Below are 26,541 nucleotides of genomic sequence, written 5' to 3' on the forward strand. Positions count from 1 at the left end.
TGTCACAGTGGCTGGGGCACGGCTGTCACTTAGTGGCTGAGGCACGGCTGTCACTTAGTGGCTGAGGCACGGCTGTCACTTAGTGGCTGGGGCACGGCTGTCACTTAGTGGCTGAGGCACGGCTGTCACTTAGTGGCTGAGGCACGGCTGTCACTTAGTGGCTGGGGCACGGCTGTCACTTAGTGGCTGAGGCACGGCTGTCACTTAGTGGCTGGGGCACGGCTGTCACTTAGTGGCTGAGGCACGGCTGTCACTTAGTGGCTGAGGCACGGCTGTCACTTAGTGGCTGGGGCGCGGCTGTCACTTAGTGGCTGAGGCACGGCTGTCACTTAGTGGCTGGGGCACGGCTGTCACTTAGTGGCTGGGGCACGGCTGTCACTCAGTGGCTGAGGCACGGCTGTCACTTGGCGACTGAGGTACGGCTGTCACTTAGTGGCTGGGGCACGGCTGTCACTTAGTGGCTGGGGCACGGCTGTCACTTAGTGGCTGGGGCACGGCTGTCACTTACTGGCTGGGGCACGGCTGTCACTTAGTGTCACTCTTACTCACACTCACACACACTCACTCTCATCCACTCACACACACCATCTATCCAACCATTCACGCAAGTACTATGAATAATTACTTCAGATCACGAAAAATAGGAATGTTGTAATCTCGTAGCCAGTTTCCCTCGGGCCATCACGTGCTGTGCTTCATGTGCTCACAAGTATATACTTACAGGTTAATTTATTTGGCTGTCGTAATATTTCAAGCATTTGATGGGGGGGGCAATACTTAAATGTGTCTTAAGTGTGATGAGCCCTAAGTGAGATGTTAGCGAGTGTGGGTCGTGGGGGGCAATACTTAAGTGTGTCTTAAGTGTGATGAGCACTAAGTGAGATGTTAGCGAGTGAGGGTCGTGCAGAGAGTGGCCCGGCACTGCTCCAGCGAGTGACGGTGACTGAGGTAACTCCTCTACGCCTAGACTCTCCGTTTTCTCTTACCACGAAGCGTCCCGGTTTCTATTCGGGGGTTCTCTGGTCGGTTAGGATAAGGCACTTTAGAACGGCAGTTTCTTGACGTTGGGAACGGTCGCGAGGACGGGCTGGACTGTCACCTTCTCTGTTCCTGTGTATCCACGGTCATCCACCTTCACCGTCTCCACATCTTCTACCACCCTCTACCTCCACCACCCACTACCTCCACCACCCACTACCTCCACCACCCACTACCTCCACCACCCACTACCTCCACCACCCACTACCACCACCACCCACTACCTCCACCACCCACTACCTCCACCACCCACTACCTCCACCACCCACTACCTCCACCACCCACTACCACCATCACCCAGTACCTCCACCTCCACCACCCACTACCTCCACCACCCACTACCTCCACCACCCACTACCTCCACCACCCACTACCTCCACCACCCACTACCTCCACCACCCACTACCTCCACCACCCACTACCTCCACCACCCACTACCTCCACCACCCACTACCTCCACCACCCACTACCACCATCACCCACTACCACCATCACCCACTACCACCACCTCCACCAGCCACGGACTCACTCCCACGGTTTTGAATGTTGCTGGCAATTGGTAATAATTTGAAACCAAAATACTGTGTAGTCGGCCGCGTCCTAGTTGAGTGCGTTAGTGCCAGTCATTGAGTGTGGGGTTAGCACATGTGTGTGGTGCGAGTGCTTTAGTGTTCGTGTGTGATAGTAATGCTTGAATGTGTGTGTGTGTGTGTGTGTGTGTGTGTGTGTGTGTGTATGTGTGTGTGTGTGTGTGTGTGTGTGTGTGTGTGTGTGTGTGTGTGTGTGTGTGTGTGTGCGTGTGTGTGTGTGTGTGTGTGTGTGTGTGTATGTGTGTGTGTGTGTGTTTACTAGTTGTGTTTTTGCGGGGGTTGAGCTTTGCTCTTTCGGCCCGCCTCTCAACTGTCAATCAACTGTTTACTAACTACTTTTTTTTTTTTTCCACACCACACACACACACACACACCAGGAAGCAGCCCGTGACAGCTGACTAACTCCCAGGTACCTATTTACTGCTAGGTAACAGGGGCACTTAGGGTGAAACTTTGCCCATTTGTTTCTGCCTCGTGCGGGAATCGAACCCGCGCCACAGAATTACGAGTCCTGCGCGCTATCCACCAGGCTACGAGGCCCCATAATGTGTGTGTGTGTGTGTGTGCGTGTGTGTGGGTGTGTGTATGTGATGACAATGCTTGAGTGTGGTGTATGAATACCTTGAAATGGTTTCGGGGCTTAGCGTCCCCACTAAGCGGCCCGGTCCTCGACCAGGCCTCCTAGACGAAGTCCCCCCCCCCCTCTACCTGGCGTGACACACCGGGTCTTTAGCGGTCATAATCATAGGGGAATATTTCCCAAGCCCGTGCATTGGCGCTCACAACTCTAATGTGGAGGCTCCCCGCACTAACCTGGCGGCGCCGGGCGGCCACACCGCCAGTCACGGGAGCAGTGTGCTCGTGTACACACACACACACACAGGCGTCTCTGGTGGCGATCCGCAGCTCCTTCCCAACTCGCACACAAGCGCATTAGTGCGGCCTTCACCACCAACCACCGCACAACACCGCTAACCACAGAGGCGTGGTCCCTCACTGGTGTTAACAGCTAGTCTGGAAACTACTTTACTGCTTCAACCAGTCGGATTTGAACCAGTGTCCTGTACGCAGTGAGTGCTGGACGCTTCGTACCGCCCAGTGATAAGTGGTCATTGTGTTAACAGTGACACGTGGAGGCTTCACGATCGCCGTGGGGATCCTCTTCGAGATTCTCTGTTGTCTGCGATGTACAAGTGCGGTGAAATCGAACTGAAGTAAGAGCTCTTCTGCTGGTGGTGTCAGCAGTGGTGGACGGCTGGAGGAAGCATGCTGAACATAACGCACTTGCTGAACTGAACAAATCAGTCATATGGGCGTACAAATATGGTGTTCGCGAGATTGGTCATAACTTTTCTTTTAAAACAAGTTATATAAAACTTGTGTAAGTAGAAGAAGTGTCCATAGTGTCTACACGAGCATATGATGGCTGGTCCTCCATAGAGGCGTCGAGTGACAAGGTAAACCTGACGCTGGTGGAAACCTGGACACCTCTGCTCTACAGCAGAGTACTCCTATGATCAGTGTACTGAGATGGAGTGAAGCCTTGATCTTCTAATCCACCGTGGCATCCTACCAACCCACTGTGGTGCCCTACCGACCCACTGTGGTGCCCCAGTGACCTACTGTGACGCCCCACCACTTCGCCAGCGCCGCCAACATGGCTACTAAGTTTTACCCCGAGACTCTGCGAGGTCTGAGCGTGTCGCAGCTGAGTAGGGTGCTGGCCCCGTGTGATTCCTACGACCACTACTTGGAGTACGAGCCGGGCGCCCTCTCCCTCTCCAGCCAGGACCTGCGAGGCTTCCAGCGCAAGATCAGGTGAGTGCGGTCGGCTACGAGGATGACCTTCCTTACACGTCACTTGCGTATCGATGAGGAAGATCATGGAGGAGTCACGGCCACTGGTTGCTTCATTCTGGAAATATAAATCTTGTAGGGTTATAATTCTGTCTCTATCCCTGTGTTGTAAGGTGTCTTGAGCTGCGACCTCTTATCCCTCCCCTCCATCTTCCTTCCCCACATTCCGGACACTGCCCTTGACACACACACACACGCTCCACCGCGGGTGTCGGTGTGTCTTCTAAGTCTCACTTACTCTGCTTCAAGTCTCCTTTACTCTACATCTTCCCACGGCTCGGTAACCGGGTATATTTAGGTCTGGTGGTGAATGGGGGTACCAGCTGATCATTCAGTCATGTGAGGCGTTCTTGACCGTTATCTTGATGGAATTAGTATGTGTTTTATCAAGTTGAGAATGGAGAGTGGCTGAGGAATAAATGAGTAGATTGGAATATACAGTAGATGGAAGAGCTCAAGTTAGTTTGTTCTTGTATTCTTTGTCACGTTATTTGTAATTTCTCTCTTTGCTTGCAGTTGTTTCCTTTTACTCCTTTCTCTTTTCTGATTCCTCATTTTAGACTTTTCTCCCTTTCTATCATTTTTAATCACATCCTCCTTCTGTACCTATCCCCTTCCTCTGCCCCTCCCCTAGTCCTATCTCCTAGTCCCTGCACCTCAATCCCTTCCACGATCTCTTCCCTCCCGACCCTCTACCCCCCAACCTCTAACCTCCGTCACCCCGTGTTCCTTCTCATGCTACGCTTTTCACTTTTTTTCTACACAAAATACAGCATTTCTCTTGCACTCTATTCCCTCCCAGTCCCTGTTCTACGTCCCCGCGGCCTGGTCGAGGACCGGGCCGCGGGGACACTAAAAAGCCCCGAAATCATCTCAAGATAACCTCAAGATAACGTCTCTACTACAACAGTTTCTACGTCCAGTCGTCACTCTTCTGTATAACTCCACTGCAACATGATCTTTGCATAATATTTGCACAGCTCACCAACGTCACTAGTCTCTCACGCTTTCCGCCCAAGATCTCTCTCCAGACATTCATCATCACAACTTCGACGCTTCACGGGCGAATAAATATCTTTTGAGAGAGCGACCTACATCGTGCAGTCCAGCCGGGGTCCGTTCTTCGCCAGCCACAGTTACTTCTTCACAGTTACTGTTGAGTCAGTCGTAAGACCGGTGATATATACGACCAGTTTAGCGAAGGAGGCAGACAACCATCTGGGGGATGTGATTGGTGGTGATTACTGCCGTTATATGCTTGGGATTGGATAGAATACCGTTGTTGGGCGGTAAATGTACAGTCAGTCTAGCACAGACACAGGAAATCTCCGTCTCTACTGTCAACTGTCTCAACAGCCTATAGCAATATGGCTATAGGTATTATAGCCATAATACCTATTTAGCTGGCTGGTATACCTATAAAGCTGGTATAGCTTTACCAGCTATAGGTATTATAGCCATAATACCTATATTATAATAATACTAATAATAATACTAATAATAATACCAGCTATAGGTATTATAGCCATAATACCTATAGCTGGTATTATTTAGTCATTTGTCTTGCAGCCTAACTGTTTTGGGAAGGATCTAACATGGTTTATCTACTGTTGGTTTTTAGATTTTAATAAACAACTTGTAATTATACAAACATTATTTTCAAACAATCTAAGCTTAGTTAAGTCTGGATTTGTTGCCTTATTAACACGAGCACTAATTGCTAATGACTTGCTCCACTAGGCTGCTCTGTGCTGAGTTGAGGTCCAGTCACAGATAACACATATCTGAAAATGAATGCAAAACACCAACTATATATGAAAGATTAAATTATTAACATAATATTTGAATTTATTTGCTACCCTCCAACTAATTTTCTTATCTAAGTCTATGCACCAGGGAACAACAACTCAAATTAAATCAAATGTTTTACAAGCAAACATCACCGCTCACTACTTCTGTCTTATAGCAGGATTAGAGACCGATATAAACCAAATTAACAAAAGCACATCAAGGGCTCAGTACCATACTTGACCAGCCAATCCTCCTAAGGTTTCCCAACGTCAAGAAACTGTCGTACTAATGTGCCCTTATCCTGACCTACCAGAGGACCCAAAACGGAAAACGGAACAGTATGTCAATTTCGCCAGCCGCTACCATTTTCTAGTACGACGATTTTTGGCCTTAGGTAGAGTATACGTCAAAATGCGACGTTCTATTAGAAGGACACATTGACCTGGCGGCCGCTATTAATGTTCTTTCTTTTCTTATGGAGAGAATGTGGGTCAAGGAACTCTACTTCGTTTTAAAGGTTTCACCACCACCTTCCTCCGTCTCGTACCGTCCACTGAGGTCTTAAGTTATATGTTCAAGTAAAGTCAAGAGGTTTGTACAGTGCACCACGAGGGGAAGATCATTTGGTTACGCCGAGAAGCGTTCGCAGGAGCTTTACTGCGATCAGCACACCGAAACAATATTCAGATAACCGGAAACACTACACAAGGCTCGCTGAAGCAGCCTGTCATGTGCCGGCTGCCGTTGAAGTGTACTCAAGTAGAGATACATAAACCGACTGGTGACCCCAACGTCTCGGTGTGTGTACACTCTCTGAGATTTGTTTAGGATTATGGTACACTTGTGTGTTGGCGGGTACTGTGGTTACACAACCCGTGCGCGTCAATAGTACAACGTATTTTGACGTATAAAACCCCTTAAGGCCAAAAACTGACGTACTTAGAACTATAGAGGTTCTTCACAATCTACTTGTGAATGGTCCAGGACGGACCGAAACGTCGTCGTCCCTTCACCTTCTAGTGTGTGGTCTGGTCAACTTTAGCCACGTTATTGTGACTCATCGCCTGCACATAGAGGTTCGCAAAAATTTACGTGATGTCACGTTTTCTATTCAAGGGGTCGTTGGTTATAGAACGTATTTTGACGTATATTCTACCTAAGTCCCAAAATCGTCGTACTAGAAAATGGTAGCGGGTCGCAAAATTGACATACTGTCCCGCATTCTGTTTTAGGTCCTCTGGCAGGTAAGGATAAGGGCACTTTTAATACAACAGTTTCTTGACGTTGGGGAACCTTAGGAAGACGGACTGATGGGTTAGGTTAGGTTTGGGCAAGTTAGTACATCAGTTTAGTGACGTTGTGAACACTCGAGAGGACTGACTGTTTAATAACCCACCCGCGATTTATTGGCCTTAATAGGTATTGGGCTTAATGCCTACCAAAGTGTGTACAAATATTTCCAATATGGCTAGTTTTCAATTTATTAAAATTATACATATCGTTAGCTTAGTTTAGAGTCAATTATGCTAGATTAAGTTAGGTTGGGTTTGGGTAGAGTAGGCTGAATTAGTCTATTATATGGTTTAATAGGATTGGTTAGGTAAAATAGGTTTTAATAAAAAAATAAAGTCCTACGGTGGTGGCGAAACTTCGTATGTACGAAATGACTGATAGACCTCCTTGCAACTTATCAACTTTCGTCAATTTCTTGTACAGCCACTAGCACGCATAGCGTTTCGGACAGGTCCTTAATCCTAATTTTCCCCTGGATACGACCCGTCAAATCGTTAAACAACCAGGTACCCGTTCACTGCTGGGTGAACAGAGGCTACAATTAAGAACTGGCACCAAGTCAATCCTCCCCGCCCAGGATACGAACCCAGGCCAAAGCACCGGGCGAGTGCTTTACCACTGCACCACGGGGGCTACAACGTGATTTAGCAAGTTGCAATTGCATCACACACGCTCGTTTTGAATGGAGGTACGAGTTACAGTACTGTTACGAAGACGCCGCGAGAGACAACCTGGAATCTCTCACTCTTTAACGCTGATTATCACTGCTTATGGCCGTGAATTTCGCCCGTCTCGCTCTTATGGATAACGGACCTAACAGCAAATAGGAACCTGGGAGTCAGTCAGCAGTCACTTAGTGCGACATTCAGCTGTCGCACTGAACATTCTTGGTCTTGTGCAGTTTACTTGGTTATAATATTCTTGTGTATACTCAAATCAATATATAACGTATTTTTACCTATTTGTTCTGCGGTCTGAATTTTTTTCCTCAGATACAAATAATATTTAATACATTTAAAAAGCTTTCAAATGATGTTAAAAATTACGTCTTCAATATAAAGAAAGACGGATTTGAAGATATAAAGATAATTAGCACAGGGACAGACTCAAAGAGAGAGATGGAGACATTGATAACAGATGGAGACAGAAACAGAGATCAAAAGACAGTCACTCCGTGAGAGACAAGCTGAGCTTAAGAGCCCCTTGGGTAGTGACACCCCCCCCCTTGGGTCGTGACACCCCCCCCTTGGGTCGTGACACCCCCCCCCCTTGGGTCGTGACACCCCCCCCCCTTGGGTCGTGACACCCCCCCCCTTGGGTAGTGACACCCCCCCCCTTGGGTCGTGACACCCCCCCCTTGGGTCGTGACACCCCCCCCCCCCTTGGGTCGTGACACCCCCCCCCTTGGGTCGTGACACCCCCCCCCTTGGGTCGTGACCCCCTTGGGGGGGGGTCCTTTGAGTGTTAGGAAATAATGCCGTTGCTAAAAAGATGGTTAATTATGAGAATAAATCATCAACTTTAACACAGACTAACAGTTTTTCTCTTTCTCTCTCTGCCTGCAGCACCTACCTGTGGGTGGTGATGTCGGGCATGTACGGGAAGCTGGTGGTGCTCCTCATGCTGGCCTTCTGTCTCACTGAGGTCCTCGACAACACCGTCCTCCCCTTCACCTTCCAGGTACGTCTCTGCCAGTCACCTTCCAGGTACGTCTCTGCCAGTCACCTTCCAGGTACGTCCCTGCCAGTCACCTTCCAGGTACGTCCCTGCCAGTCACCTGCTAGTCTCCTTTCTCTGGCGATAGTAGGTGGGGTAGCATGCAGTCTCCCTGTTGAGACAATATTGTCTCCCGTCAGTTCACTTATTATCGTGTCCTCTAGTTCACTCTCGTCACACTGCCACTCAGACTTGTATCTCATGTCTCTATGGCTCATGCTGTAGTTATTATGCACGTGTGTGTCTCCATTTTCTTTGTATAGAATCCATTACAAATAAGTCCTTGTCTGTTCTATCTATTGCCTGGTTAATTTTATATGTTGTGGTCATGTCTCCCCTAACTCAGTGCCTGTGTAACTTGTTGCAAACATTTAGGTGCTGTGTACTTATTCATTGTTCTATCAACCTAGCAACTGCACCGACCACGTGTTAATTACAGCGTACATCTACAGGGGGTGTTCCTTATGTACCTGTACGTGGGCTCGATCGTTGCAATCATGTGCATCTACGTGTCCGTGATCATCGACAACTGCCCCTCCATCACGGCCAGCAAGGAGAACCTGACTAAGCACGAGGACCCCGAGGTGGGCTCCATCACCTCCTTCGGCACGCTCAAGAGGGCCCACATCTCCCGCTCCAAGACCTCCAGGACATCCTTCTACCTCAGAGTTGGCGCCTTAGGTACGTCTGGCCTTGTGTCTGCTAACTATCCCCCCTCACTCAACTTCCAAAAGCCACCCTCCTCCCCTCCCTTCCCTACTAATACAACACTACTACTATAGTTAATTAGGAAAGAAACCAAAGGATCTCAGATATGAACAGTATAAACGCAGGAGTCAAATAAGAGAGAAAATACCTAGGCGTGTGCATTAACAAGAGACAACAGCTGTACTTCGCACAAAATGTCCTTCACTATTCCGCTCACCATAATTAATCTTCACTATTCACGGTGTATATTTTTTTTAATGTCTTATTAAATATTCTGCTGTTGTTGCTATCGGGGAGCTGTGTGATCTGCTACTGCTGTCATAGAGAGCTTTCATCAGCTGTCTATTGTGCAGCGACGGCAGGAGTGTTTGGGATAATTGTAGTACAGGATCAATAATAGTGGCAATAATACTGTGTAATATCACTAGTAATAGTAGTACAGCAATAGCAGCCACTGTAGTAACTGCATCAGTGGTAGTTAGTTGTGTTAGGTTTGATAGTAATTATGGTAACACCAATTGTAGTACTGTAGTAGCATTGAAAATAGTAGTAACTCCAGCCTTCCACCACAATCACCACCACATACGATCCTTACCACCACCATCACCCCCACCACCACCATCACCCCCACCCCCCACCATTGTCCACTACCCCCAAAACCCTCCATTATCAATACCAGAAGCACGACGCCCCCCCCCCCACCAAGAACCCCAACACTAACAATACCACCACAACCACCACCATATTCACTACCAGCAACAACCAGGTACCTCACCACAATCACTAACCCCCACCAAGACCCTCTCCAACAACAACAACAACAATATTCTAACCCCCCCCCTTCTCCCTGCCCCTAGTGTTTGGTCTGGGCACCCTCATCTTCAACGGACTCGAGATCGCCATGCACTCCACCATGAAGAGCGAGTGCGTGAAGGACATAGTCTTCGCCCACCCCATCCTGCAGGCGCTCTTCACCTTCCTCCAGATGCACTTCCTCTTCGTCAACTCGGAGGTGAGGAGAAAGGGTGGGAGGGAAGGATGGGGATAGAGGAAGCATCGGAGAGAAATGGTGGAAGGAGTGTGTATGAGAGAGAGAGAGAGAGAGAGAGAGAGAGAGAGAGAGAGAGGGGGGGGGGGGAGCGTGTCTCAATATACTGTGCTATATGACTGAGGAGTTACGTCATGCTATAATATATAAGGAAAATGGTTATTTAAATAAAAGATGATAATAACAAATGCTGCCCTCAACACCCGGCATTGTCCTCACCTGTCTCACTCCTTATCTCATTATACTCAAGTGTCTCTCCTCACCTCTCATTGTACGCACTTGTCTCACTCCTCACCTCTCATTATATTCACCTGTGACTGCTCACCTCAAATTACACGCACCTGTCTAACTCCTCAGCTATGGTCTCCCCTCACCTCTTACTGCTACCCATTCTATGTCTGCACATTGTAATTACTTTTGAAAGCTATCCAATATTTGATTTGTCATATTATAGGCCACCTGGCACTGGTATAGCTCACCTGGCACTATTATAACTCACCTGGCACTATTCTAATTGGCTTGAGGGGTGCCGTTGTTGTCACAGGTGATCGTGGAGAAGTTCGGGCAGGTGGCGAGGTTCGGCTTCATGCACCTGGTGGCCACCAACATCGCCATCTGGATCAGAATGGTGGTGTGGGAGTCCGCCACCGTCTGGATAGAGGATACCTACGCTTACAGTAAGTGACTCTCACACCTCCCTGCTCCTCACACCCCTCAATGCCCCCCTCACACCCTCGCTAAACCACCCGGCCCCCCCTCACTAAACCTCCCGGGCCCTCACTAAACCTCCCTGCCCCTCACAACCTCACTGGTTGAGGGCTTGTGGTCAACAACCAGAGAGTGAGCGGCCTGGCTAACGCCACGTCGTTGTGGGAGACGGTATCTCAATGCTGGTGGATATTGATGCCCTAAGAGCCACTAATGTTCAACATTGTATTATATTCATATAAGTAATAGAGAATAAGTCATTGTTAAAAGATAGCACTAAACTAGTCTGGCCTTACAGTGCGTCGCTCAGATTCACAACGTGATCGAAGTTACTTGTATGAGCTTCGTCAGGCCTATATGGGAGAAGGACATAGTTATCTATATTTAAGGAATATGATTCACCGAACAGTTTATCAAGTGACATTTGTTTTATTGTTGAGAAGCCATTTGTGTAAATTGGGTGATTGTACTTAGAAGTGACTTTGGGGCGGGACAATGGGTGCTCTAGGTCAGTCTTGGCTTAACGACAAGTAATCTGGTTAATAAAATTGCCCATTTCCTATTTAGGCTATTTGAGGACGGGAAGAAAATGAAATAATCAGGAGCATATACTAAGTCAATAAGAATATACACCGCATATGGAAGGAATGTGAGGAGAGGATAGGAGGCCAGGTCTACTGCCCAGGTGTCCAACACCTGGACAGTAGACTGTCCAACACCTGGACAGTCTACTGTCCAACTCCTGGACAGTAGACTGTCCAACTCCTGGACGGTCTACTGTCCAACTCCTGGACAGTAGACTGTCCAACTCCTGGACAGTAGACTGTCCAACTCCTGGACAGTAGACTGTCCAACACCTGGACAGTAGACCGTCCAACTCCTGGACGGTCTACTGTCCAACTCCTGGACAGTAGACTGTCCAACTCCTGGACAGTAGACTGTCCAACACCTGGACAGTAGACTGTCCAACTCCTGGACAGTAGACTGTCCAACTCCTGAACAGTAGACTGTCCAACACCTGGACAGTAGACTGTCCAACTCCTGGACAGTAGACTGTCCAACACCTGGACAGTAGACTGTCCAACACCTGGACAGTAGACTGTCCAACTCCTGGACAGTAGACTACACCGCTATGCCACGAAGGTCATGGGGATAAATATATAAATATTGTGTTGTGTGACGTAAATTAGTAGTTGTGGCTCGCCACTTTCCATTGTCGATTTTTTTTTCATTAAAATGATTCTTGAGTAAAGTCAGAAAATGATATGAGTGTAATAATGATTATGTGTATGAACGGTCGTTTGGCTTGCTTTCTCTGCAAGTTCTTTTTAGGCAATGCCTATATTACTGGGGTAATAACTAAAGCATTTGTAGTTATATGTCTGCTTAAGGGGAGACACAGCCAGTGTTCAGTTTCAATTATATTGGGATTTAGAAGTAGCTGAACATTCCATGATCGAGTTTAAAATTAGAAACAATCGAAATTAAAAGGAGTTGGGGAACAGTCACACTAATTAATTAAATGTGGAAAGTCGAGGACCCAGGAGCTAAGTGTGAGTCCCTGCAAGCACACCCACCTCTTTAACATGCTATTGGTACTACGGTACAGAGCCAGCAGGCGAGGTCCCGCAGCAGGCGGAGCAGGTGCTGCGGCTGTACTCCTGCTTCCAGAACAACACCCTCGGACGCCTGTGGACCGACGCTCAGCCCTACCTCTTCCCCTTCCTCGTCCAGTATAGGTGAGGCTCCAGCAAGTTCTTCTCTTCCCTTCCTCGGCCAGTATAGGTGAGGCTCCAGCAAGTTCTTCCCTTCCCTTCCTCGGCCAGTATAGGCGAGGCTCCAGCAAGTTCTTCCCTTCCCTTCCTCGTTCAGTATAGGTGAGGCTCCAGCAAGTTCTTCCCTTCCCTTCCTCGTTCAGTATAGGTGAGGCTCCAGCAAGTTCTTCCCTTCCCTTCCTCGTCCAGTATAGGTGAGGCTCCAGCAAGTTCTTCTCTTCCCTTCCTCGTCCAGTATAGGTGAGGCTCCAGCGAGTTCTTCCTCCTTTTCTCCATGCCTCTCTTCCTTTCCCTATATCCTTATCCTCTACCCTCCTTCCTCCTCCTCCTCCTCCTCCTCCTCCTCCTCAGCCGCTCTCTTCACCCTGTCAAAAGCTGACTACACCGTCAGCAAAAATTTGTTGTGGTCTAATTTAACTTTTTCTGATTTAGTAACATGTTATTTAGAAATTTTTCCATAAGAAGCCAAACTAGAATATCATTCTAAATATATATTATTATTTATGAAGGTTTTGTTCATTTTAGCTGATTATAAATTAATACAAGAAATAGTACTATGATTTATGTGTATGGTGTTTTTGTAAACAAAAATTTATAATAACAAAATTGGTAAAGACTAGGTATTTAACTTGTGTTAAGACTTAGCACCAAGTAAAGACTTAACTGTTAAGACTTAACACCAGGTAAAAACTTAACTGTTAAGACCTAACACCAGGTAAAGACTTAACTGTTAAGACTTAAGACCAGTACGGGACGGGTGGCGTGGTGGCGCCGACCTGGCCACGCTCACCACCACACCAACTCTCCTCTCCCCTTGGTGCATGGCGTGACCTAGCTCTCTCTCCCTCTTAACCTGACGGGCACATTTATCAACTGCATGACGTTCATGACTGGGCCTGTGGAGGTACTTTTAAGAATTTAGGCAATACTCTTTGGGTTCTAACTTAGGATTGGACTCATTCTGGTAGACTTCGACTCGTACTCGTGGCTTCTTCTGGTAGACTTCGACCCGTCCTCGTGGCTTCTTCTGGTAGACTTCGGCCCGTCCTCGTGGCTTCTTCTGGTAGACTTCGGCCCGTCCTCGTGGCTTCTTCTGGTAGACTTCGGTCCGTCCTCGTGGCTTCTTCTGATAGACTTCGACCCGTCCTCGTGGCTTCTTCTGGTAGACTTCGGCCCGTCCTCGTGGCTTCTTCTGGTAGACTTCGGCCCGTCCTCGTGGCTTCTTCTGGTAGACTTCGGCCCGTCCTCGTGGCTTCTTCTGATAGACTTCGACCCGTCCTCGTGGCTTCTTCTGGTAGACTTCGGCCCGTCCTCGTGGCTTCTTCTGGTAGACTTCGGCCCGTCCTCGTGGCTTCTTCTGGTAGACTTCGGCCCGTCCTCGTGGCTTCTTCTGGTAGACTTCGGCCCGTCCTCGTGGCTTCTTCTGATAGACTTCGACCCGTCCTCGTTGCTTCTTCTGGTAGACTTCGGCCCGTCCTCGTGGCTTCTTCTGGTAGACTTCGACCCGTCCTCGTGGCTGCTTCTGATAGACTTCGACCCGTCCTCGTGGCTGCTTCTGGTAGACTTTGGTCCGTCCTCGTGGCTTCTTCTGATAGACTTCGACCCGTCCTCGTGGCTGCTTCTGATAGACTTCGACCCGTCCTCGTGGCTGCTTCTGGTAGACTTCAACCCGTCCTCGTGACTTCGTCTGGTAGACTTCGACCCGTACGTCAGACCTTGTACTCGTTTTCGGTGTTCACTGCCGCGTTTGCTAATATCATAAATATAATACTTTCTTAAAAAAAATACCGAGTCGAAGTTAGCTATATTGTACTCGTTCTTATTAGTGTTGGTGTCGACCACCGTCAGGTCTGGCGCTGCCGGCGCTCCATCTACGGCTGTATACTCCGAGAGGTGTACTCAACTTCTCAGTGTTTGTACACCGAGAGTTTACTTAAAGAGTCCTGGACGACGTTTAGGACTAGAGTATACTTGTAGGTGGGTCAGTGAGCTCTAGTGTAGTCTTTAACAACCCTCCAGAGGTTGGTAGGCCTGACACCCAATACCTGACCGGATCTAGGTGCAGCGGGGCCAGCTTAACGGTTCCCCATTTGTCCATAGTACTTTAGATTGTAGTACCCTGGAGTACCTTCTCTCATTCGTGGTACATTGGCGTACGCAGACGCTAAGTACGTAAGGTACATTGGCGTACCTTACCCAGCCCTCACGCATAGTACTCTGGTGTACCTTGCCTATTCCTTACACATGGAGGTACCCTGGTGTTCCTTAGTCTCACACATGGTACTCTTGAGTACCTTACTCTCACCACACGCATGGTACCCTAGAGTACCTTACCCGTCCCCTCACTTATGGAATCTTGGGTGTTACCGAATTAAAATAACTTCCAGATATACCCTAAAGGGATATAGTTTGTTACATAAGGCAAGGTCGCTGAATGATACCAGTCTACTAGTTTCTAGTAACTAGTATGTTGAGAATGTTGAGGGTGCACGTGTGGCCCAGTCGCATCCGTTAGCGTGGCTCTGGGCCGACGGATAGCTCGGCCAAGATCCTGTGGCGGTAATAAGATAAATATGATGTGACTTGATGCCTTTAAGTTAGCATACAGCCAGTGGTGACTTGGCCCATACACGACGACATCACAGTGACTTGTGTTACCGAGTATTCGACTAACTCAAATCACTGAACTATGGAGATACTGGATATATGGGCCTTGTAAGTGTCAAGTGTATTGTAGGATAATAGGTCTGTAGTACTGGCAACTGTGGTATCAATGGAATGGTTTTAAAATCATGAAGTTAATTCAGTAATGGTTGGGGGAGACATCTCCCGTCACGCAGGGTGCAGTCGCACCTCCACAGATCTCCAGTATCAGCTAATGATTCTGGTAATGGCTCAAAAGGGCCACCACTTACGGGCTACTCATGCCCATGCCACCTTTTGGGTGGCTTAATCTTCATCAATCAATCAATCGGTAATAGTTTTGTTAAGCAAAACTCGGACATATTGCATGCCCTGTCCTCACACTTGTCCACAAGTTTCGGCTTTTCACGTACATATTCTTCACTCAAAATGTGTGGTGTGTGTGTACGAGCAACATTATCTTGGTGCGGAGCGGGGGTAGTGCGGCGTCGTGTTCTGTCACTCATATTTGGCGCCACCGCTACAGTGACTCTTGTCGGGGCCACAACTCTTGATTGACGTGAATGTTGCCTCTTCTCGCACCAGCGACGGTGCCCAAGATGTCTCACAGAGCGTGGCGACGCTGTATAGATCTTGCTGCTCATACAGATCTTCTGAACGCATAAGATTGAAACCCCTTTGAAGAAACTGGAATGTTTGCACGTCAAAGGTACAGGGACTTTTGGGTCACTAGGAAATGCCAATCAAAGCGACTATAGAATGACTTGATACCTCGCACTGTGAACTCTTAAGTACCGACAGAATGACTGATCCGTCGTACAGCTAAAGAACCGACAAAAAATAACTTAAGTTAGGTGAAGTCTTTATTCCCTCAGGAACCCCCAACAGTTTGAGAAGTCAGAAGGAAGCCACTGAACCTACCAGACACCCCTTGCTTGTCCTCTCAGTGGTATTTGCAGGTTCCATTTTGACTGTGAAGAACATGGAAATGGGAGAGGAAGGAAGGATGCATGAAAAGAACTAGTGGAGGAGGAGGAGGAGAAGGAGGAGGAGGAAAAAGAAGAGGTCATCAAGGCGAGAAGGACGTTCCTCCTTATGTGGACGGCGGGGAGGCGTCTTCGCACTCCCTGCCTGGTTGTTTGACTGTGGTATTGTCTGGTGTCTTGTCCACGTGTACTGGTTTGGTAGTGTACTATCGCTTGTTTGGTTTTGGCTTTGCATGGTTGCTAATTTAGCTAACTATGGATTTGTATGGTTGCTTGGTTGGCTGGCTATGGTACTGTATGGTTGCTAGGTTGACTCTTTTGTGGCTGATGAGCCTGTGTATGGTTGTGGTATTGTACGGTCGCTTGGCTGGCTGTCTGGTTATGATAGTGTATGGTTGGTTGTTCTGTTGCAAATCTGTCTATAGTATTGTATTGGTGCTGGCTTGTTCGTATGGCTGTGGCATTCTATAGGTTGCTTGGCCAGTCATAACATTCCTTGAATATATGTAAGTGGCATTATTGTCTTGCTTAGGTGGCCATCATTTTATTCACGTGTATTAGAGGCGCGTGACAATATGTTGTATGTCTGGACGCCATCAAGGCCTACGACACTGTTCCACGTGAGAGGTTACTTAGGAAGATCGAAGCGCGCGGCATCGGATAGAACACAAATAAGCTGGATCATGGCTTTGGTTAACAGGAATTAAACAGAAGGTCAGCATAGATGGAGTAGAATAGGAGTGAATAAAGGGAACTAGTGGTGAACCGCACGGCTCTTTATTGAGCTCACCACTGCTTTTAATAATTTACATCATCGACATTGATACTGAAGTGACCAGTAATATCAGCAAGTTTGTGGATGCCACAAAGGCTTAACCTATACTTTATACAAAAGAAATCTTGGATGAACTGCAAAGAGACTTTGACTCCATTTCTGGTCGAAAGAATAGCAAATGGAGTTTAACGCTGAGAAGTACAAATTTCTCAATCTAGGGAAAGACAGCGATGCTGTATAACATAGAAATAATATAGTGATGGATAGATCAAATTATGTGAGCCTTAGTGATGTTAGCAGCGATCGGAGGCCGAGACAGCTAGGCAGGAAGGCGACGAGGCACAACAACGTGGCTGAAGATATGACAACCAAACCACACGCGTTTGGTCGTGTCTTCATCTTCTGGTGTGTGTGGGTCATCACAGCCAGGCATCAAGGTACGAAGTAAAACAAGCAGGATGCTGGGATTGAGATTAAGACGCAACAGCAACGGAAGCACGAATACCATGATGACCAACTCACACACCAGAAGATGGAGAGACGACGACGTTTTGGCCCATCCTCGACCATTATCGAGTCGTGAGAGAGAAGACAGGAAGGTAGGAGCAAATGTATAATGTAAGAGAGTAAAATGAGAGGAGAAGATCAGGTAAGAGACAGGTAAGAATAAGGCAAGAATAGGTTTAATGTTAGAATAAGGTAAAAATGGGATGAATGAATATCATCCTTCAGCTGAATCTAGCTCTAGTTAATAATGATGATAATTAGTAATGGTAACGTCTTCTCACAGACATAATAACACAGGATAAAGCCCACACTTGTGTATTTGGGAAACATATGTGAGGAATTTACATCAAGTGTTTCTCACTCTCCTGAGTGTTTTATCAAGGTCTGTGTTCCTTACATTAATTTCACAAATACACAAGTGTGGATTTTTATCCTAAATAATAATAATAATAATAATAATTCCTTAGAAATTGAATAATACTAATGACTTCGCAATAGAGATTAAGTAATTGTAATATGGAAATTACCTTTCAGCTTATTTTTTCTTTAGTTTATAATTAAGTAGAGTTGAGTTACGAATTACTTCATGATGCATGAGTTTAGTAGTTTGTGTGGGGTTTTAGCCCACCTTTCTGTGCACCGCCTGATGCAAGACTCACCAGTCTGTGGCTCTAGCTTACCCTTGTGTTCTGTGCTTCACCCAGAATTGAACCATCAGTCTGTGGCTGTAGTTTCCCTTTCACCGCAGCTTTCTCCATTAGCCTCACTACGCTCATGACCATTATGACAATCACCACCACCACCACCACCATCACCACCACCACCATCATCATCACCATCACCACCACCACCAGCCAACATTCACTCACCTGAGCCTTATTACAGCTTGATAGCGGCGGCCGTGACCTACATCATGTGGTGCAACGTGGGCAAGGAGAAGCTCAAGAAGCTGGGTCGTCTGGGCAAGACGGGCATGGAGGACTCGGCCACCCTCGACAAACGCTGCGTCAGGAAGGGCTACTGGAAGGTGGGTGGTGAGGTACTGGACGCATCCTGGCGCCAGTCTTCCAGCTTTTCCCTCTCGGTTATCTTGTTTCCTTGCTCTTCGGGGACCTGTCTGTACGTCACAATGAAATCACAATTATAACATAAGAGAAGGTATTAAAGCCGTACAATGGAATCGAACCTGCGCAAGTGGACCTCTCATGCACACGCACTACTGACTGGACCATGATGAGCTTAAAGAGCACCCAACCCAGATGTACTACTTGTCTTGCATAGAATTTGCAAGCCACCATCCACAAAAGACTAAAACCAGTGCGAAAAGAAGGAAAACTCTACCTTCATTTAAAACTTTGACCCAAATATCATAGTAACAAGGTTATCGTGAATAATCGAACTCAATTACGGGCTCACTCTAGCCCGTGCTACATGAACATTTTGTTCAGAGTAGCTGAATCTAAAACGGTAACAACAGCTTCATCCGATGCGCGTTTCATCCCGTTGTTTGGCTTCAATATTTTCTCTTGTATGCAATGGCCTTCCTTGACGTATTGAACACCGGCACTGAGCACTTTTTATCCACGTAGAGAAGTGCAATATATGCACTGACTTGACTTAACGACAGGGCTCCCATGACCGCAGGTTCTAGTATGAAATGCAGATTTTTTTTATAGGAGAGAGACCAGGATGCTCAAGGGGTCTTCTCAAGTCCACCGGGAACTGGGCTCGAACTAGAATATCCTTCGAGGATTTACCTCGTTTCCATGCTATAAGGAGGGGCTCTGAAGGAAAGAACCACCTTCCTCCCCCCTGCTGGATGTTTGCTGAACTGTTTCTTCAGCCATGCCCAGAGGGTATTGATTTCCTTTCGAATACCCCCTGAGACAGGGGCTTGTATAATAATCCCCGAGACAGAGGGGTTGTATAATAGTCCCTCTGGATCGCCACACTGAAGCTCTGGAAAAGAAAGCTCGCCGCTCTTGGGTGTCTTATTGTTGCGATGAGCCTGGAACCAAGATCCTTAAGAAACCTTACACTCGCTCTCCATGGATCAGGGTCTCAGATCCTATTGGAACGAAGTTGTACCAGTGATCTGTTTCCCTATACTTGAATGATATGTCTGTGTGCAGGCGATGAGTCATAATAACGTGGCTGAAGTATGTTGACCAATACACATATTAGAAAATGAAAGGACAACGACGTTTCGGTCCGTCCTGGACCATTCCCAAGTCGATTGTCCGACAATCGACTTAAGAATGGTCCAGGACGGACCGAAACGTCGTCGTCCCTTCATTTTCTAGTGTGTGTGTGTGTGTGTGTGTGTGTGTGTGTGTGTGTGTGTGTGTGGCCGGGAGTTCTGCTTGACCAACAAAGAGGTTGATGTATGTGGCTGCCATGATGGATACGCAAGTATGGTCCCACGCTAATTGCCTGCCATTTTTCTTTGGGTTCAGTGTGGTCGTCCCATCTGGTCGGCCAGCAACGCCAGCAGAATTATGGTTCATTAAATTGCGAGGCTCTCTCTTTGCTGGACACTGGGTAGAGGCAAGACTCCTCTTAATGATACCATAGACTTCGTCATGCCTTGAGTGCCAACCCCATGATTTTCCGCAATGAAGGACTTACTATCCATATTCGTAAAAAAATTCAAAGAACATCTAAAAAAAAGTTTCACATGGACACTAACCATTTTGATTTTGTTACAGGTTGACTGCAGGTCGGCCTCCAAGGGGCTCTTCCTGGGCCTGCTGTGTCTGGTGGGCGGCGTAGTCATCCTCATCATTTTCTTCGTCATGAAAGACCAAGAAGACTTCAAAACGAAGATGTTCTGGATGTGCAACGGCACTCAGATGATCATTCTCTCCCTCTCTATTATCTGCAGCATCATCGGGTTCCTACAGATCCCTAAGCTCTCCATCTCGACCACCAAGCCCCTCGACCTCGACCGCCTTCTCCTCTCGTCTACCATCATCGGCGTCTACGTGTTCGCCGTCTTCGGAATGATCGTGGGAGGTATTAACTACACCCAGTCTGAGTACATGGCCACCTTCTGCGTCCACGGCTTGCTCTTCGTGCAGGTGAGATCTTTCTCCTAGTTTCCACTTCGCTGTTTGGTCTTGAGATCTTAATCAGGGGCATCAACGAGTAATTTAGCCATGTGTAGCATCAATGTGATGTATAATGTATATATATATTTGTTGTGTGTAATTATTCCTGGGTATCAGTCTATAGGCAGAGTTGAGGTCGGCAGTAACTTGGGGCATATTAAGTCTGACTGAGAACAGTAAAGCAATAATGAAGATAAATGTATTATATATCATTGGATAAAGTAAAACGTGAAATATATTTTTATATCTGACCCAAAACTATCTCCAGTAGAAGCGAGGGTAAATGTACTTGATGAGAGGAACAGAACAAACTGTTGACATGTGTAGGCATGTGGAGAGCCAGTGTTTTGGTGACGAGGGGGACCAGTGACGAGCTCCCACCTGCGGGGGTGTTAGAGCCAAGTAAAAACTGGCAGGAAAAGTGTATCGATGCTCAAAATATACAGATTTTTCAACCTTAAAACTTCTGCCAATTATTAGAAAATAAGTATTCGCTTTAATTTATTGCCATTTAAAATAATTTGTTTGATGTGAATTCGTTGTAATGCCTTTCACTTGCAAGTGTATGATTGTGCAAGAGACAAGAGAGCAGGGGTGGCTGAGAGCCGACCATTGCACAATAAGACATACAGAAGTGAGGCATCATATCCTTTCAGGATCAAATGAGTCACATCACTAGCAGCTGCCACACAGGCTGGGCGCAGTAATGTGGGTGAGCAGAAGTGAACTCCATACCAGTGAGTGCAAGTGGTGTGAAATGAGAAGTGAGTGTATTTGTGTGTACTACACATGACAGCTCTCAAGGACCACTATGTACACTTTGACTCATGAAGCGCTGGAGTCACTGCTGTGACCGTTTGCTAGTGTGACGTTGTGCTTCTTGTTAAGGATCGGTGCCCTGTCAATCCTTCCCCCGGCCTCTAATGCTGAGTGGTATTAATGGTTTAATGAATGGACAATTGGCATTCTTTTTAACATAAACAACCCTCTTTCATTATATTGTCCCTTTCCTCGGGGCTAAGCTAACCCACCCTCCCTTCCCCTCCTTTCTAGTAAGGAGATTGATTAGGATGCCAAGGAAGCCTTAATTGAAGCTGTACATCTTGAATATCTAGTAGGCAACAACAGTCAATAGAAACCTTGATTTATAGTTGCAACAAACGTGCAAGTATGTCAGTACTTGTGTGCGTTGTGGAGGGTAAACAACGTGTGTCATTTAAGCCTGCCTGCAGCATGACCATGTTGGCCAGTTGGCAGAAAAATATGTATCCTAGTCCTACCTCTTAACTATGTATTATGATCCTGCTTCTCTTAACTACTTATCAGGATCTTGCCTCTCTTAATTATGAATCATTATTATTCCCCCCTCTCTTAACTATGTATCATACTCCCTTTCTTAACTATGTGCCATTATACTTCCTCTCTTAACTGTGTCATTATACTTCCTCTCTTAACTATGTATCATGATCCTCCCTTCCTCTCCCCATCCGCAGGTATCACTCCAGGACATGCTGGTGGCCGAAGCAAGCCGACGCACCTGTTCCTCCAGGTACCAGATGCTAACTAAGCCGGGTCGACAGGTGATCACCTTCCTGTTGTTCGCCAACATCACCTTGTGGATCCTGGACACCTTTATGACACACACGAGTGTCTCGCAGCAGTTCCAGTTCGGGTTTTACGGAGTGCTGGCGTGGGGCATCATCTCTCGCATCTCCCTCCCGCTCCTCATCCTCTACCGCTTCCACTCCGCTGTCATACTGGTGGAGATCTGGAAGAACACGTACAGGACTAAGGCTGCCTAGGAGGCGTCACCTACAGCCAGTCTAGAACTAAGTGGCCAGGCCCATCTTCTTAACCCCAACACACGAAATATTCCCATGTGTGTCGCAAACTCTTGCTCACACCAAACACACCTTGATTCTGCTTCTCAAACGTTAACCTGTTGTAATATCTACGATTCTTTCTCACGCCTATCCACTTCACATACACATTGTTCTCACCAACTTGCCCCTCTCATCCCTTCCATTCTACACAAGTCTTTCTCTCGCTGTGAACCTCCTCTTCCAGTGTCCCTTGGCTCCCGCCACCCTCCTGGCAGAGGTCTTGGTAGTTCTCCCTCCGAGACCTCGTCTGCCACCTCCCGCTTGTCTGCCTCCATCCCCGTCCTGACGCAGGTGATAAGGTTCACCCCCGACCCTATGAATCCCCCTCGACTAAATGACCAGTTAGACTTGTACAACTTTTCTCAGGACTCACTTGTGCAGCCTGCTGTACAGCGGGCTGCACAAGTGATGACAAGTAATGTATTTCACGACACACCACACATGACGCTAGTCTCACCAGCTGCAGGTAAACACAATGATGACATGAAAGACCGAGTGAAGCGTAGAGACCAGAAGCTGAGGAGACTTATGTTTGGTGACAGCTCAACGTTACTGAGACAGCGTAGCTTAGTCATAAAGGAACTGATGGTGGGTCATGGCCACCAGGGCTGCCTCATGACCACTAAACCTGTTCAAAATGAGCTTAGAAAACTACTCAATAAGACTATGAGATTAAAGTCAAAAGACAGGAGAAGAGCTCCCTCAATTGAGAAGCTTCGCCGGTGGGTGAAGAAGAAGCGTAGCAGAAGTGAAAACTTGGTAAGTATTTTAGATTCCGGCACTACAAGGGGAGACTGGAGACGCATCGGTACGGACAGCCTAGGGGACATTAGTAGACAGGGCTCCCCTCAGCAGTCCGGGGCGAGCAGTGGCTCTTACTTGACACCCATACCTGTGACACCCTCCCGACATAACCAACGACAGACCCGACACCCGACATCCCTTAGACGCTCACACTCAGAACGGAGCAACCAAGAAAGGCATGGCAGGCCAGAACAGATCTTACAAGATAATTCACCAAATCACGGAAGTGTGAGACACAGTAGAAGGGCACGTTCCTTTAGAGAAAGGTCACGTGATTATGCTACACAGAGCACCAGTGACAGAATTTCAGACCTTTCAGAGACCGAAGGGTTTGCGCAAAATACCTCAAGGAAATGCAAGAGGAATCAGTTTTCATTAAGGAGACGAGAAAATGCCGATTACTCCAGTCACAAGCCTAATGCCGTCTCTGCTTACTACAGAGAACATATGTTAGCGAGACGTCACAGCGAGCGTCAGCGCCATGTATCTCCTCCTGAAGGCTCGTGCTGCTCTTCCTGGAGCAGGGCACCGTCGTCGTCACCTCCAAGAACATTTCAGACAGAGAGTTCCCGTCCATCCCACTATGGAGGCTCTGCTTCACCGCGGCCTCGGTCTCGGCTACAGCGGCTACGTCAGGTGTGGCAGGAGGACGATATCTATGCCCTCAATCCCTTCGATTCATGGCGCCTCCGTCATTTGCCTACCCACACCTGTCCACCCACGCCGCACCCACAACGCCAACGTAAAAATCAAGGTGACGTAGGGCTCGGTGCCCTGCTTCCTAACCGAGCGCCCATTAGGCAACAAATTCGAAACTCTTGGAGAATGAAGAGATATACGCCTTCGCCTTCTTCCACTCACCAGTACGATTATGGTGACACTGACTCCCCTCCGCCATCTCCTACTCAGGGGTTATCTCACCTGCTCCCTCACCCCACTGACATCATCTTCCGTAAACACCCTAATGAGAGCCCTTACCCTAACCCTCAACTGTCAGGGCCGCTCAACCCTTTCCACTTAGAGGCCTCGCCCCTCGTCCTGGGCTGGCTGCAGGTGCCCAGCAACGCCAACGACCCCACCAAGAGCATGATGTTCCGCAAGGCACCGTGGCTCAACCATCTGCAGTTCCTCGGTAAATGATATGTGCCTTCCATAGATTCTTGCCTGCACCCAAGTCGCACCTCGTAGTACACACACACACACACACACACACACACACACACACACACACACACACACACACACACACACACACACACACACACACACACGCACACGCACACGCACCCACGCGCCACACTGTCTCCTTTACCAGGGGTACCACCCTGGTGGTGAGCTCTGTACCTGTCACGCTGATGATGCTCTCCCTCCCTGTCTCCCTCTCCTTTGTGGTGCTCTGCCTCCCACCGTCACCCTGGTTGCGCTCTCCCTACTACTGTCACCCTGATGGTACTTTCCGTCCCATCATCACCCTGGTGGTGTTCTCCCATCTACCGTCACCCTGGTGGTGATCTCCCTTTACCGTCACCCTGGTGGTGATCTCCCTTTACCGTCACCCTGGTGGTGATCTCCCTTTACCGTCACCCTGGTGGTGATCTCCCTTTACCGTCACCCTGGTGGTGATCACCCTTTACCGTCACCCTGGTGGTGATCTCCCTTTACCGTCACCCTGGTGGTGATCTCCCTTTACCGTCACCCTGGTGGTGATCACCCTTTACCGTCACCCTGGTGGTGATCTCCCTTTACCGTCACCCTGGTGGTGATCTCCCTTTACCGTCACCCTGGTGGTGATCTCCCACCTACCGTCACCCTGAACGTCACTCTGGGGGTAGTCACCCTCCCATCGTCACCACGGAGGTGGAGACATCCCTGCCCCCCTCCTCTCTCCCCTCTTCTCCCCTCACCACAGTCGAGGCATCAGTGTGGACAACGTGTTGATGTTGTAGTTTTCAGTAGTGTTCCCCTCGCCTCGCGCGTCACCAGCTGGTTATTTGTTTATTATGTATCCCCCTGTGTTATTGTATTAGTAATTATTGTTGATTAGTTGTTAAGTTGAAGCCATACAGACTCTGTGAAGTTGTGGCCCACTTGTTCACAGACTTCACTTCAAAAGTGATGAGCAGGGTTCCCATCTGCTTAACGTAATTCACTCTCTATACAGCTTTAGTTCGTATAGTTGATCTTTGATACAATGTTTGTTGTGCATTTGTTTGGAATTTTAGTGTAAGATAGTCAAAAGTGTTACGTATGTGTGCCTGTTTGACTGCCAAATGTAAAGTGTTTAGATGTGTATGTGTTGCCAATAATGTAGATATTATTGACTATGTGAGACACATTTGTTATTTATTGTCCATCTTCATAATAGACTGTATTGGTATCGGTAATAAATTAATGCAAATTTTGTGTTTGAATGAGGGTTCCGGGTTTAGTAATGTACATAGGCTTTTTATTATTGTTAATTATGAAATAAAACACCATATAGCCTACTTCACAGCCTTCAGTAATATCCTTGCAATATACATGTTCTGAAACCGTTTGATAGTTTCAATCGCAATTTAGACACGAATATTTGAATGAGTTTGACCGAGGCCATATGGCCATAAATGTATAAGTAAATATGTTCATGATAGTTACTGTGTATATTTAGCATAGGAACAATACAACATCTAGTGAGGAGAAGTTGATGGTTAGCCGTACCGTTTTGGCACAGGTGAATACGTACAAGTACAGGGCTTCTGACTCCTTGTTAGCAGGCGGAGAGCTGTCCCTTCCCAGAGCTCATGGTAGGCCTTACACTGCTAGTTTTCTCTGGAACACACTACCCACCAGTGGGTTAACCATCAGGTACGTAATTATTGTGGGTGAACAATTAAGGTTTGGCGCCCAGTCAATCTTCTCCGGCCAGAATCGAACCCAGACCAGATTGCTGGCGAGGCGCGGACAAGAATGGTTTAGCTACGGACCCTAAGCTTCCCAACATTCATCTGGAAAAGTCAATAAAGATTTGGCAATTATTGGATCTATCATTCCTGTACAAGTAATTTACATATTATGGTTAAAATATAAAAATAATATATAAGATACTTGTATATTATTTTGATTACTAAGCTGTAATCATGATCACACTGCTGCCATCACTTATAACACCGTATAATTTTAATAGAATGCCATCAGTTATAACATATTCAAATTAACTTAAAACTGAATGCATACTTGCTTACAGCAACTTAAATCTTAGCTGCCACCACCTTCACTCTTACTAAAATTAATTACTTTCGATAATTACTTTTAATGGGGGGTGAAGGATGC

At 47.4% G+C, this 26,541-nt stretch overlaps 1 protein-coding gene across 1 annotated transcript in view; it reads left to right on the top strand.

Annotated features, from left to right (window-relative positions):
- LOC123759333 (proton channel OtopLc) overlaps positions 1–25,718 on the top strand; it is a 108,841-nt gene extending 83,123 nt beyond the window's left edge. The window contains exons 4-11 of the mRNA XM_069335080.1: positions 8,135–8,249; positions 8,738–8,966; positions 9,851–10,005; positions 10,586–10,718; positions 12,359–12,488; positions 18,321–18,462; positions 20,144–20,515; positions 22,039–25,718. Coding sequence (XP_069191181.1) covers positions 8,135–8,249; positions 8,738–8,966; positions 9,851–10,005; positions 10,586–10,718; positions 12,359–12,488; positions 18,321–18,462; positions 20,144–20,515; positions 22,039–22,347 — 1,585 coding nt within the window. The 3' untranslated portion in view covers positions 22,348–25,718. The remainder of the gene's footprint in view (positions 1–8,134; positions 8,250–8,737; positions 8,967–9,850; positions 10,006–10,585; positions 10,719–12,358; positions 12,489–18,320; positions 18,463–20,143; positions 20,516–22,038) is intronic.
- The last annotated feature ends 823 nt before the right edge of the window (positions 25,719–26,541 follow it).

The sequence above is a fragment of the Procambarus clarkii genome, chromosome 32 (assembly GCF_040958095.1).
Source record: "Procambarus clarkii isolate CNS0578487 chromosome 32, FALCON_Pclarkii_2.0, whole genome shotgun sequence".
NCBI classification, from domain to species: Eukaryota; Metazoa; Arthropoda; class Malacostraca; order Decapoda; family Cambaridae; genus Procambarus; species Procambarus clarkii.